We start from the raw sequence: 14,863 nt of genomic DNA on the forward strand, positions 1-14,863 counted from the left end.
TTGAGCTGGAGTCAGAGCGTAAGTTCTAAGCAACCTGTATGGTAGTAGTGAAGGAGCTGGCAATACGGTCTTCATCACCATTGGAGTCTGTCTCCTGCATGATATTGAAATATGTTCCCTTTCACTGGAAATCTCAGTTTCACTTGTACCATGGTAAGATGGCTATAAACCTGCAACACAAATTTCATTTTGCTTCATAGCATGCTGGTATTTCGTGCATCACTGCAATAACTGTTGCACCTCTTAAAACTAAGTCCCTCATGGTTGTTCTATTTAGTGTAGCTTTATATATGGCTCACAGCAGTGTTCAGGAAATATGGATTACTCCAAAGGGAATTAGGTGGAATGAAGGAAAAATACTTTTCTTTTTAATTTCTGCTCCTTAAACACCATTTCCAAGCTCATTTTACGATTTAAATTGTGGTGCTGTGTCGTGAGATAAAATAGTTAATGTTTTTAAGCTATGACTTAACATTTTTTTGATTCTTCTTTACTTCCATAGTAGACCAAGTCATAACAGCTACATTTTAAACAGTTTTAAATACAAATGGATTCAGTGTCATTGCTAAGTCCATAATAAAAATTATTTTAATGGTCCAAGGAGGTAAACAGACTATTGGATTTAGTCAAAAGAACACAAATGTTCCACAGTAAGCTATTCTATATGTGTTGTGTGGATCTTTCCAATTTGGCATGCCCTCCTTATACTGTGTCCAGCACTTTGGATTAATAAATCCCACTTCACAGAAGTTAAAATAATACTGAAATCCTGTCAGCTGGGGCTGACCAGTGGTTACATTTTCCACAGGGTAATGCATTTGCAAGGACGTCAATCTCATTCCGCTGTGTGGCTCTCTTCGATAGACACTCTTCCACAATGGTAATAACAAGGCACATTCTTGTGCCTTCTGTGGGTCAGTGTCCTTGGCAGGTCTTGCAGCACATCTGTCTGAAGTATGCTCGGCTGCAGAACTTGAACTTCAGCACCAGTGGGCAATATGCCACTTTGTTCACATCTTTGCACTCTAATAATTAAGAGCATTAAAGAGAAAACATTAGAAATAAAAATTAAAGCACAAAGAAAATTTGACATTTAACATGTTGCTTCTGTATCCATCCACCTTGCCCTCTGTGTAAATACTCTTTCTATTCCAGCCTAGTGCACACAATATATTTTTAAAAGCCATAAAATGTTTGCAGGGCTTCTCTCCCAGACATTTAGAAGTGTGCCCACTTCGTCTTGGAAGAATTATCATTTATTGGGATAAATGATCACTTTAGACAGCTAGGAAATGTGAGCCTTTTTTGTTATAATAATTTTATAGCTTCTTTCTCAGGAGTTATTTTATCTACCCATCAAAGGTTATCCAATATCTAACACAATTCACACTATTTGGTACCATCCCTCTGCATTTGTAAGAATCTTTGAAACAGAACATGCATTACAGCTAACAGGGATGGAGAAAACAATAAGTGTTATGTATAAAGGCATCAACATCATGAGTTCAGTGACTGGATTGAATGGTGGATTATACTTTAGGCTTGGTTCCACACATCCACAATTTCTTTTATGCAGGAGGAAAAGCCATTTTTATGCCTGTAATAGACATGTAAAAACTTTTTTTTCATAGCTGTGTTTTCCCTGCGTGCTGGGCTTACTGCCTCAATAGCCCTTGTCATCTGACAGGTAACCCTCCCAGGAAGGGAGAATAAGAGCTTAATCACACAGAGGAAGGATTCCTTCTTTTCCATCCACACACCACACAGGTTGTATCTAAAGTGACTTCTGGTTTACATTACTTGAGCACTGCTGGAACATGCTGTCGTTCTCCTCTGGCTTGGTTTCTTTTCTGTATTAAGAATGCGGCAATAGGGAATGGAATAGTTTGGTCCACACCCAGTTCTTATTCTGATATAGCTGGAGATATATACAGCTGTATCTGAGAGCTAAGGGGTACATTCAGGTTCTACAGCTCAGACATTGCTACTGCAGATTTCCTCTGCAATGGAGGGAATATTGTGATAAGATGCCTGATAGGGGATTTCTTTGCACAGTTCCTTCCAGAATGATATTAAAATAGGACTTTGGCAAGGAGCCTTGTTTCACATATAGGAAGGCTGAAGAGAAGTATACAGAGAAAAAGTACACCCCATAAGTCTGAATTACAAAAATGAGGTAAAGAATGAAATTAGATTAATTTCTTAGCAAATAATTTGTCTCAAAAGAATGCTGTTAAGTTTTTACTGTTTTAAGGTTGTATTTGATGCTGGCTTTCTCCTACAGTATTTCTCAAATTAAAATGGCTATAAGAAAAATGTGAATAAAAAGGAGATGAACATTGACCATTATCATATTTTGTATTGATTTGATACCTAGAAGTGAAGACTGGAGGCCAGGATGCTGTTGTTTCAAGGCCTGACAGAACAACAGTCCTTGACTCAGATGTTTGTATTTGAAACAGACACACCAAACAGGTAAGAAAAGAAAAAAAGTAATAGTGAAACAAACACAATCAGCATGCACAATCATTCATCTACTCCTGTTTGTCTTCCTTCTACATACAATCTCCTAGTACATTACTTTTTCTCTGGAACAGGTGGTTATGGGCAGTGCATTCATGTAGTAGCAGGTTAAGTGCAGATGAGAATCGGCAGTATTTGCACCCAGGAAAGCATTAGGGAGGCTGAACTTCAGGTCTGTTCTGAACAGTATTTCTGATAATGGCAATACACATGCTTTACCTAGATAAGCAGAGGTCATGAAATGATTGAAACTTTCATTTCATTAACACAAATACAGTGCCTTCATTGTACTTTTTCACTCCACCTACCCAATGCTCTATGTAATACTTTTCTAGTGTTTTAATTCTCAATTTGGAAACAAAGTTGGATGCCAGGAGAAAAGACATTATGGGTAGCTGGTTGAAACAGACATATTTCTCAATCAGCAACCACACATGGTCACTGTGTTTCACTGTGTTTCAAAAACTCTTCCCAAAAGAGATCAAATATCTTCCAGAAATATTTCAGGTCCTTGTATGTGTGTAAACTGGTAATACAGGAGAGACAGATGGTGAATTATAAATGAGGTGAGGAATAAAAAGGTTCACTTGATCTTGACAACATGTAAAAAGTTCACTCAATCCCAAAAATAACCCTCATACACATTGTACTTAACTAAATACAGGTAAAGCCACTAACTGCATTTTTGCTAAGAGTAGGATTTGAAATTATCCTATTTCATGTTTCTTTAAGTTATTCTTCCTCTTGACTAAAATTGGACCCTGTTTAACCAATGCCACTTGGACAGCAGTGAGACAATATTCTGGAAGTTGCCCACAACTTCTGTTTTAAAAATCAGTTTTGAAATAGATATGGTGGCTCATGAAGTAGCCTATTCTTTACAGGACTGTGGCTGAATGGAAGAGGTTTAGCAGAGCCGTTTTTGTTCCTAGTAACTGCTGTTAATAAGTTTTAGTAACATACATGCACTAAACTCTCCCTTCCTGAACTTTGTGGCTAGATCAGACAATAGCATGATATTAAGTATCATGTTACAGCAATAAAATCACAGAATGTCACTGCCTTCAGCTAAAGAGATTGCAAAGACATACCATACAAATTAGAAGGAAAACTGAAATGACATAAAAATAGATAAAATAGTTTTTCAGGTAAAGTTTCAGATGGCCTTTGGCAGTCTAGATTCAGCAAACTTACATACACTTAAGAGAACAAAATAATTCTGAATATATTTCAAATCTTGTGGTACATGCTGCCTGTAGTTCACTTCCAGCAGCAAATGTAATGCTACCTTCATCAGTGGCAGCCTGTCAAAACCCCATCTACAATATTCTAAATCATCAATAAAGAGTTTAAAGAAAAGAATAGAGCTAAAGCTCTTGTAAATGTGTAAATGTGACAAGATATAGCGTAACGTTCTTTTACCATTTCCCTATCCCCAAAATTGTGACTCTTATTTGATATAAAAAACCTGGGCTTTCCCCAAGAAAGTGCTTCCAAACTTTACGAACATGACCATTGCAGAGTGGCTCAGACTTCCTTAAAAAACTGTATATTCTAATCCCGGGTTAGCAAAACTAAATTGTCCACGAAGTGCTGAATGGGTCCCATAGGCTGTGAACACTATTCTGGCAAGTGAAGGGAATCAGGAGGTTTGCTGGGGTTTGAAATGGGAAGTGAATCCCTTTAGCTAGTCTGACCCTCCTGCAAACCAATGACCTGTTGCTAAGGTTGCTTTTGCCCCATGCTGGCACCCAAAGCACAAGGCAGCACTGCTGTGTGGCACGCAGACAAAGTCTCCGCATGCGAGCAGGCACGCTCGGCTATGCACGTGCACTCCCAAGGGCCAGAACGCTCCCTCTGAGAGATCTGACTCCTTCCCTGTAACCCAAATACTAATACACCATCCCACTGTACCTGGAGAGTGACAGAAGCAAGCATACAGGCACAGTATGCCCCTCTCACAAACACCTTCTCAACAAAATACCAGAACCCAAATATTTCTTCCTGAGAATGTATTATCCTTCCACAAGTAGTTGTGGCTCTTTGGGATTAGTTAGTTCTTGAAATCTTATATGCTTTCCATCATCTCCAGTGTGCTGAAGACATGGCTCCCTGTCTAAAGGTGAGCACTTCACTAACACAATAGATGTCAGCTCATCTAAGATAACATGCACATTATCCTGCAAAGCCTCCGTTTGTGCTTTTTATATTCAGTATAGCAGCTCTGAAATGTGTATGAATTAGAACATATATTTAAGAAATACTTGTAAAAGTACCGAAAAAATACCTTGAAGTCAAATTTTCTGTCTAATTTGGGATAGGGCACCCTTAGTATTTCATGTATTGCAGCGACATTCTTCTGAAAGAATGTGGGTATTTTCAACTGTGAAATTAACTTGGAGATTACTTTTGAGTAATTTCAGCCACTTAATCACTTACAAATAATCAGTGGTTCCCAGTAAATACCTTCAATGTGAGACATAAACAAAAATGGGGTGCTAATTGGCAACATATAGAGAGCTGTGTCTATTGGAAGAGATTGTGCTGTATCTTTTTGCCCTTGATTCTTCCTAACTGCACTAATGAGGCTGCATGGCTGTCAGTAAGGCTCGCTCACGCCTGGCCAACTCGGAGTGCAGGCCAAAGAGCTAAAGTCCATCTGGAATACTGTGTAAGTGATTTTCAACATTTTCTATTTGTGGATCTCAAAAATTTTCCAGTGAAGGTGTAGGTCCCTGAAAAACAGCATTAGCAACAAGCTTACTTTTCACAGTTACTCTGCAGAGTTCCACTGTAAAGAAGTCCTTGGCCACCCAGTGTACATAGATCACACACAGCAAACCCCTGACAGTATTCACCTATAGGAGATTAGCATATTTTCCTGGTAATATTGAAGAATTACTAACATAGTGACTATAAATAACAACATGACCATGTCATATTGAAATTAAGAGGAGATTGGGACTAAATCATGCCCACTTATAAGTACTTTACTACCTTCCTTACTTTGGAAAAAGTCAGCATCTGTGTCTGGAAATAAAATATAATTTAGCCTTCAAGCTTTAAAGGGCAGAAAGTTTCCTAGATTGAAAATCATTATGTAAAGATTACTAAATATAAAAATGGGAATTAAAATAACCAAGGAAAATTCCATTATGAAGATGTTTTTCAAATGACAACATGGGATGATAAGCCTTTATTTAAAACTTCCAAGCAGTAAGTTACAGTGCTTATACACTGCATCATCAGTATATTGCTAGGAAGATTTTCGTATGCTCCCATTTTATCACAAACATCACCATCTGACAGACTTTCATGACAACTTTGAACCTATGACATGAACCTGAATGGATACACTAAGTACTAAAAGAACACCAAATCAGGGTAGACTGTAGCATAAATTTGCCTTTTTTAAAAACATTTAAAATCAGAGTATCTGTTCCATATGAATAGGATATTAACAACGTAGCTGGAGAACCATTATATATCTATACATATATAGATATATAATGGAGAACTCTATTATATACTGCACAGAGACTTGTTATGTTAAAAGGAGCAGTGTTAGTGACATTGAGGTCTAGTACTCAAAATTTAGGGAATATAAAAATTTAGGGAATATAAAAAACTAGGGAATAACTGTTGTAAAAGAACTATTATTGTTGCGCAATCTCTCTTGGCTTTTGGACATGTGTGTTTTGGTAATTTTTCACTCTTTTTCCTATTCCACACAAAATGAAATGTACTCATCTGGTGAGCAACTACTGTAAATTTTTACAATCAATGAGGAAACTTTTTTTTTTTTTTTACTGCTTAGCACTCCAATTCAACTTTGAAGACAGAATTTCCTAATAGGTTGGCTTGGACAATTTATGAGTTCAGATCTGGAGCCTTTCATAAACATTTATAAGCTTATTTTGACATTACTATCTAATATATTCTCTAGCAAATATATGTTATGATGAAGCTTGTTAATAGTCTGATTAAATTAGACTGTGTAATCTAAAAAATACTGTAGTTATTTCAAACAGGCATTATAAATCCAAGAAATTAAAAATTAATTAGGAGAAGCTGACAAATCAAAGTATAAGAACAGGCTTGTAGCACCATGTTGCATTAAATCTGTGCTCCCAGACTTTCAATGAACACGTAATTAACTATTTTTGCCACTGCATTGCTAAGTTAACCACTGATGGAGCAGGTAAAAGGTCAGTGGATGAGAAGCATATCAGGTTCCTCCTGCTTTTATGGACATTTCCATTGAACCAATAAAGATACTGGAAAATTACTGACATAAAACAACAGTATTTCGTCCATTTCTTAGGCTTTTTAGGTTTTTACCTTTTAAGGTTGTTTTTTTTAAACAAAGAACCTGTATTTAACTTTTATTGACTTTACCTTTGAACTACAATGACTAACTAGGAAATAATTGTAAAAAATTAATTCACAGTCTGAGAGATTATGTCATATAGACTTTTACTAATCAGTTAATGCAGTTGTACTGACCGTGTCACTTTACTTTTTTCCAGAATAAATTATATTAAGATGGCAAACCTACCTTCCGTGTTGGAAATGGGAGTACTGTCACATCTACTTTCACACTGCTGCATTGATGGAGGTCTAAGTGTTTCTGGACACTCACTGGATGCTTGTCCGGTGTATGAGAGACACTGTACTGTTCTCATCTGTTGCCCAAGACCACACTGTGCAGAACACTAAAAATAATAAAGATAAAAAAGCAGAATGATTTGGATTCAATTTTAAAATTTAAACCAAGGTAACAGGAAAGCAATCAGGAACAGTACACATGCACAAATTTTAAAGAAGACATGCACCTGAAGAGACTTGGTTAATACAGAAAATAATTTTCACAAAATAGGTTAGAATTTTTCTTCTTTTACAGTATATGCAAGCACTTGTCTTTCAAAGAAAACAAAACACAATGCAATGTTGGCTCCCTGAACAGTTCAGATTTGAGGTATCATAATATAATTTACACTATTTCATATATCATGTCTAAGTGCACGTTTTCAAAAGAGAAATAATCACTTTAGAATAAAGAAGAAAAACCATGGAGAAGAAGAATTCAAATCTCCTGAAGGACTTATTTTAAGAAAAAAGGAAACTATCTTTCAAACAAAAATACTTTGCTGTTTCAAAACATTTTTTAATTCCTATAACTAAACAGTGGTTTTAGTATAATATCAATTTTGAGATAAACGCACATCTGAACAGCTACCATTTAAAAAAAGCTAACTAGGCCCTATTACTACAAATGATTGTCCCCTGGTTAGTTAAGCTAGTATGTTTTATTTTCTTTAGTGGCAAATTACTCAGCAAACTTAGAAACTGAAATATCTGAAACTGAAATTTACTATTTTAATAACAGGTCACTGATCATAACTGAGATGCAAAAACATAAAGAAAGAAGGAAACTCAGTGTATCATATTTAGAAACTACCTAATGGCAGCACCATTCAGACTGTCCTGTAACAATTTAGCTCTCTCTCTTGTAATTCAGCATATTTTATGTAAAATTATATATAGCTTTCAATGGTTTTTTGGTGGCTATATATATACATATATCTTACTAAAATAAGAATTGGCTTTGTATTTCTGTCACAAATGTGTTTTAAAAATACTAAACCATGCAACACTGCTGCACCCCAAAATCCCAGGAAAACTGTAATAAGGACTATTTAATTTAAAAAAAATGTTTACAGAAACTTATCCAGTAGAAATTAGATTGCTGTCAGCAAATCCTTTACAGTTCAGCAGACAACTGTGATTCAGAATCACATTTCAATCTGAGACAAACTGGGGAGAAGCTTTTCTTTCAGTCATGGGAAACATCTCTTACTCATTTCCAGCAACATCTTATCCTTAGAAGGTGCTAATGTGCAGGAGACTAAAAGCAATAAATACTCATATGAACTCTCTTACCTGTCCCCAGTCTCCAGCAACCCAGCGAGGAGGAGGACATCTGCCTAAACTACAGCGGATGCGGACTGGCGGCTTGCTTTCCTCTTGGCATTGTGCGGCTGGAAAAGTTTTTAAAAGATCGCTGCTTTTGCATAGAACAATTCGGTGTTTGAATCCTGGGCCACACTTTGGCGTGCACTGAAAAAATATTGATATAAATACATAATGAAAATCTCAGTAAAAAGTCAATAAAAGTGTCAGAAATGTTATTACGGAAAATTGGAGAATGTATTTATGGTCTTATAATTAAACTATAATCACAATTTTCCCAAGATGATAATTTTAAAATGTTTAGAAACACAAACAAGCTGACTGATGATTGCTTTCTTAAGTTCAATTTTTTAAATGTTTTAATTTCATAAAAGTAGTTTTCCTTTGCTATTTATATTTAGGCTAGGGTGTTACTATTTATTTTTATATATAAGAGCCTTTAGGTTAGGTTTAAGAAAAGCACTTTACTGCAAAGGAGAAAGGTCTGCCACATGTAGCACTATTAACAAACAAACTTGGGAGTGCACTTCAGAAACTAAAAAGTAGAATCCTCTGTTCTTAATATGACCTTAGAGTCCTTCTCCACCTCACTTACCAATTACTGGGCTACAATGAACACATCTTTCCCCAACAAACATACGGAAAGGTAAATGCTTTACTGGACTCCATAGGAACTGGACTATTCAGACAGAAATATTGTACCCTCTCCTATAACACATGCTTTTCTCTCCTTTCCTATTTAAAGTTTATTTCTGTTTTCACAGTTCTTGCTTTCCCTCCTTTTATCACTCCTCTGCTCTTTCTAACAGCAAGCAGATAATAAACTTCAAAAGAAGTAACTTCAAAAGAAGCAGGTCTCATGACCTCTGTTTTTCCTCATACTGGTTCACCCCCGTCTCCTTCCTTTTTGCTGCTGACTGTTAACTGTCACTTACATGAGCACAACTGCAGAATGGGGAAGAGACAAGTGCTAACAAGAGACCTTCCCCAAATCAGTTCCTCTTTAACATCTGACCTGAAGATTTTGCAAGCACAGTTTCAGAAGTCCCTATTGGCTTGTTAACCTTTATACCATAAGCATATCTGATAAGTATCTGGACCAGAATAAATTTCTGATAGCATAAACCTTCCCTATAGATTATGCTAAACCCATCTAGAGTGGAACTGCCTTTCATATGAAAGCAGGACAGAGCCACCTAGTCAATACACAATGGACACATTATCTTAAGTCGTATCTCTACTTAGATTTAGGACCTTAAGCTGGGCTGCAAAGAGATGGGTCCTCCAGTTGGAGTTTATACGAAGTGCAAAATGGGTATATAATCACTTTCCTTAAAATCAAACCTTTCTTTTCTTATCCTATTCTATCCCTTCCTACAAAGGTACTACAGTAGTTCAGTGTTCAGAATTCAGGTTCAATTGTCCTCACACTGAAGGGGCTTTCATACCCGAAGTACCTGCCTACTAGAAAATTAGGGGCATGAGGGAAGTAAGAGAAGAATGATCTCTCCTTGTCTGAACTGCAAAAAGAGTATTAATGCTACACAGAGACCAGGGGAAAAAAAAAAAAAAAGTGAGGTCTTCAGCATCATGACCATGACTCCTCAGTTCCGGTACAAATTCCATGGAACGTCATATGTATATTTAATGTAAAATGCGTTACTTTCAAGCAGGAACTAGAATCAAGTGCCCCTTCCTAGCTGAGTGCTTAAATATCAGTTGCGCTCAATCTTTTCTTCTCAGTAAGTCAGCATTCTGTCAAAAACAAACATAAAAGAGACAAGGTTGAAAGGACCTTGACAAAAATGTCAAAACCTAACATGCCTCTGCTTTTTCATGATCTCTAGAATGTGTTAACAAATAAGTAAGAGTTTGAAGATCAGACTTTGAGTTTATGTGCATCCATTTTCCAGTCCTGCTGGAAGACACATTCTTTTATCCATGCCCAAGCTAATATCTGAGAAGAATCTTCTTTCAGCTACTGCTACCAGAAGAAAACATCCCTTTAAAAAAAATAACTTTTTTGGAGTCATAGTCAAAATTCCACTAAATAAGATGGACTACACCCTGTCCCCTGAAACGTTAAGTGAAGTAAGGAAATAGACTGCCTAATACTGAATCACCAAAAATAAAAAGCATCAGCAGCATTTAACAAAATTGTATGTCTCCAAAGCAAATGCAAGACAAAATACCCAGACAAACAAAAACAAGAAGTGTCTTCCATTACTACATGCTTCTAGAATTTTTGACTCACTCAGTTGAAGTCATGACTAACGGTAATATGAATACAAAGTAAATGTGCTTGTCTGATAAGGCTCTTCTCAAGAAATCTTTATTTTTGCCAGTTTATTTTATTATCTGAAAAAATATAAAAGAAATAATGTACAATGGGCAGAATAAATCAGTCAAAGCTCAACTATTGCAAAGTGGGAAAAATTTAATGGCAAAACTGACGTTAACCGAGAATGACTACATTCTGCTGAGCAAGATACTGTTAGCTTTAATTAATATTTTATAAAAGCATTTTTACATTGTCCTAAGGACTTTATTTGATCCCTACCTTTACAAATGTTTGTTTCTCTGACCAAAAAGACAAATAATTTCTTGTCAATTGTCATAGAAGACTATAAAAATGTGTGACTATATTGATGCTCAACAAGTGCATTAGCATATGAGTTAGTTTTAGAATTGTTTAATTTGTATTATGCATTGCTTCATTTGAGTATGAAAACAAAGCTTTAGAACTTGCATTCCAGAGAAAAGTAGCAAGGTTTGCCATTGGTTTCAATGGCAGCAGTATTCAACTCTTCTCTTTTTGAGTTCACTCTTGTTTTCATTGCCATGCTTTTGTCAGAAAATAATATAAATACATATGTATAAATCTTTATGTGTATATTACTACAGGGATTTTAATACATTATCTTTCTGGGAACCCTAAACATAAAAACCCACTATTTTTCTCATTTTATTAAAATGGTATAATCAGTCAAGACAGTTTGCCAAGCGGAATGACTTATCTCTTATGATAGTAGATCAGTAATAAAACCTGGTACAAATAACAGGAGATTCAGAATATAAGAAAAAGCATCTGTCTGATAAATTAAAGAAAACACAAACATTTCAGAAGTTCACATTATATTTTAGAAGATGTTTCTCTGATATGAAAGCTCACTAAAATGGCACTTAATTCACAACTCCTTACAGAACAAAATCAGTTGAACAGTTCAGCAAACTGACACATTTTTCTTTTATTCAAAGAAAAATGAGTATAAAAATAAAAATAATAAATTTGTCTACAGAAGTAGTTTCTTCAGCTAAGAAAAGCAGATAAGAGATGACACAAGCATGAAATTCAGACAGCAAGGAGATGAACAACAACAGCACCCATGGCAGTTCAAATCACTGTAATTTAACATGCAGACTTTTAAGTACTGCCATAACGCTTAGACTACTATTAACTAATAGTGGATGGAGTCTCCATCCTTGGAGATATTAAAAAGGTGTCTGGACATGGTCCTGGTGAACTGGATCTAGCTGGCCCTTCTTGAGTAGGGGAGGCTGGACAAGATGATCTCCAGAAGTCCCTTCCAACCTCAGCCCTTCTGTGATTTACTGAACTATGTTACCTGTATTAACACATTAGGGTAAGAGGCGTTCTGTAGCACTTCTGTGGGTGTTCACAGTGATGCTAGCAGCCTTCCTTCTTTATGCTTTGAATTTCCAGAGACTGTAACAACTTTTGGAGCTAAAAGTATGTGTGCATAGAAGAGATCTGTGCAACTACAGGTACATCAACCTTCTTTATAGTATCCAGTGATTTATCATTTACTGTGAACAAAAGACTGTTTAAAGGCAAGCAAGTACACAGAAAATGGGATACAATGAATCATGAGTATATCATTAGTAGATCATTTCAGTTTATTCTAACAGTCTCATTTTTTTAGACAAAAGTAGTGGAACAGTTCTAATCTACCTGGGCTTCAATAAAGTATTTGAAAAGGGGATGACAACTAGGTAAAATTTAGATTTTGAGAGATGATATCTGCAAAGACCTTCTAGGATTAGTCACAGGACTGATTTGATTCATACTTCTTTCCAGTCCCCTTAATGATATTTATACAAAACCAGTTTCAGTTGTTCAGTGTTCCTGAAATTACTGAAGCTAGAGATAGCACAGATAACTAACTGACCTTGATGCTACAGAGGTAGCAGGTGATCTACAGGCACGAAGACATCAATAATTGAAATGCAGTGAATTTTGGCAGTATGACATGCAATGGCAAGCATTTAAAAAAAAAAAATTAAAAAAAGAGGAAAAAGTTCTGGATATACTAACAGTGTAAGATGACTTTATATAACCAATACGTGATAACTGTGGAACAGAAGAAGGTTGTAGGTTATGCGTATTTTCAGTAGAGGCAGGAAACAAAACAATGAGGCACACATGAAACCTCCTCTGGGATAATATTTCACTCTAGTCATCCATTCCCAAATAGATGACTTCAAATTGAAATATGAAAGCAGAATGTGATCAAGATTAATTCATTTCTGATGAATAATAACTGGAAAGGAAGAAGGGCTGTTTCAGATAACAAAAGCAAACAGGTACAAACTCTCATGGAACTAGAACATTAGAACTTCTTCTAATTTGAAGATTAAAGATGAGGAATAGTTTTCAAAGTAACAGTGGAACAAACCCCTGAATTAACTGATTTTAGAACATAGTTTAATCAATCAATGAAAGCAATTATATGATATGGTTGCACTTGACAGCAAGGACAAAGACACGTAAACTCAGGAAATCCTAACTTGTAAGTATTCCAAATGGTAGCTAGAGATAAAAAGTGGGGTGAGATGAGGGTCCTGGATTGCAATGATCTGTGAAAGTATACAGACATTTTTGCACTCTGATTTGCATGTGATGCAGTCCCATTCATATATATCCACCTTTCCTTTCAGCTGCACTGGTTCATATTCCCCAAATTTAAAACTTGAATCAGTACAAAGTATAGATATATAACAGATATTATCATACTTAAAGGAAGATGCTCTTTCTTTAATAAAGAGAATACCAACTTTCAGGTCTGCCTCTTGAGGCACATTGCTAAGGTGATGCTTTACATCAGCACAGTTACTTTAGAAAAAAAAAAGCAGTTTATTCTGGCTTCTGATATTGTAAACCCGCCATTTCTACTATTCAGCTATTTGCCTGTTCAAAAAACAACAGAAAGGGAAATTGCTCTTTTCTTTAAGACAATAATCTCATACCCAATAACTACTGTAGGCTTTTTATGTTTAACTGGTGTTTTTTTACTACTTTACTATTCTATTTAGTATTTTACTATTTTTCTAGTATGATTAATAAAAACAGGTCATAATTGTTTGACAACAGAACTGACAACATGGAAGGAAAGAAAAAAGAAAAAACATGCTTCAGAACTAAATCTATGAGATGTTGAATTTCTTATTAGTCCTTTACTTAGCAAACACCTATAGAAAATGTACTAATATTCAGTGGTCAGAGCTCTTATCTCCACTATTACCAATGAGCTAAAGCATCAAAATTTCCTTACTTCTGACCAGTCCAAAGCGACCCACTGTGGGGGGCAGGACTGATTGTTACAGGGCTCTTTTTCAGTAGGCCGGTGTGTTAAACAGTTGGTATTGTCCAGTGTCTCCTCCTCAGAAGGTCCAATCTTTCTGATACACAGAACTGTTCGTGAACGCATTCCTCCATCACAGGTCTTACTGCATTCTGACCAATCTCCTATAAACCACCTGGTCAGAAAAAGTTAAGAGATTCAGTTAACACATTTCAGAAACAGTAGATAATTGTACAAACCCAAAATCCAAATAGTTTAAATTACTAAACCAAAATAAATGCTAACAATACACAGTGAAATAAAGTAGAAACTTACGGTTCTTTTTTTAATCTATGCCTCACTGCAATTATATCTTCCAATAATACTACTACTTTGTAGTCTTCTAGAGCAGCAATATCCTGTCTAGCCTACACGAGTTAGAAAGGAGTGTTGAGTCTGACAAAACTGCAGCTATTGAAGTGGATTTGCACTGCACTTGCCTGAAATTACTTCTCTGAAAGTAGTTTGCAACTGGAAATGTTTGGGAGCCATTGACGTAGGTTACAGCACAAATTAAAAGCCAAGATGGCTTCCTCTCTCGTATCATTATAATACAACAATTTTATCAAAAAATCGGGCTTTCTGAGAGTTAATTCCCATCTAATTATGAAACATTTCTAAACTTTTTAATAAAAGGCTATACTGAAATTCAAAATATTCTTATTTATTAAAGTAAAGCAGACATTAGTAAAAGATGAATTAATCACATTTAAAAATGACCTCAG

The 14,863-nt window shown here is 35.8% G+C and overlaps 1 protein-coding gene across 1 annotated transcript; it reads right to left on the bottom strand.

Moving 5' to 3' along the window:
- Positions 1-372: 372 nt before the first annotated feature.
- Positions 373-14,276, bottom strand: LOC104467404 (A disintegrin and metalloproteinase with thrombospondin motifs 6-like; the record flags this gene model as incomplete). The annotated part of the gene is made up of 4 exons (XM_010081172.1): positions 373-1,025; positions 7,082-7,238; positions 8,467-8,643; positions 14,070-14,276. Coding segments are annotated over 4 exons (651 nt in total), but the record flags the coding sequence as incomplete, so codon positions are not given.
- Between the last annotated feature and the right edge of the window lie 587 nt (positions 14,277-14,863).

Source organism: Pterocles gutturalis, unplaced genomic scaffold, assembly GCF_000699245.1.
Source record: "Pterocles gutturalis isolate BGI_N339 unplaced genomic scaffold, ASM69924v1 scaffold11129, whole genome shotgun sequence".
Taxonomy (NCBI): domain Eukaryota; kingdom Metazoa; phylum Chordata; class Aves; order Pterocliformes; family Pteroclidae; genus Pterocles; species Pterocles gutturalis.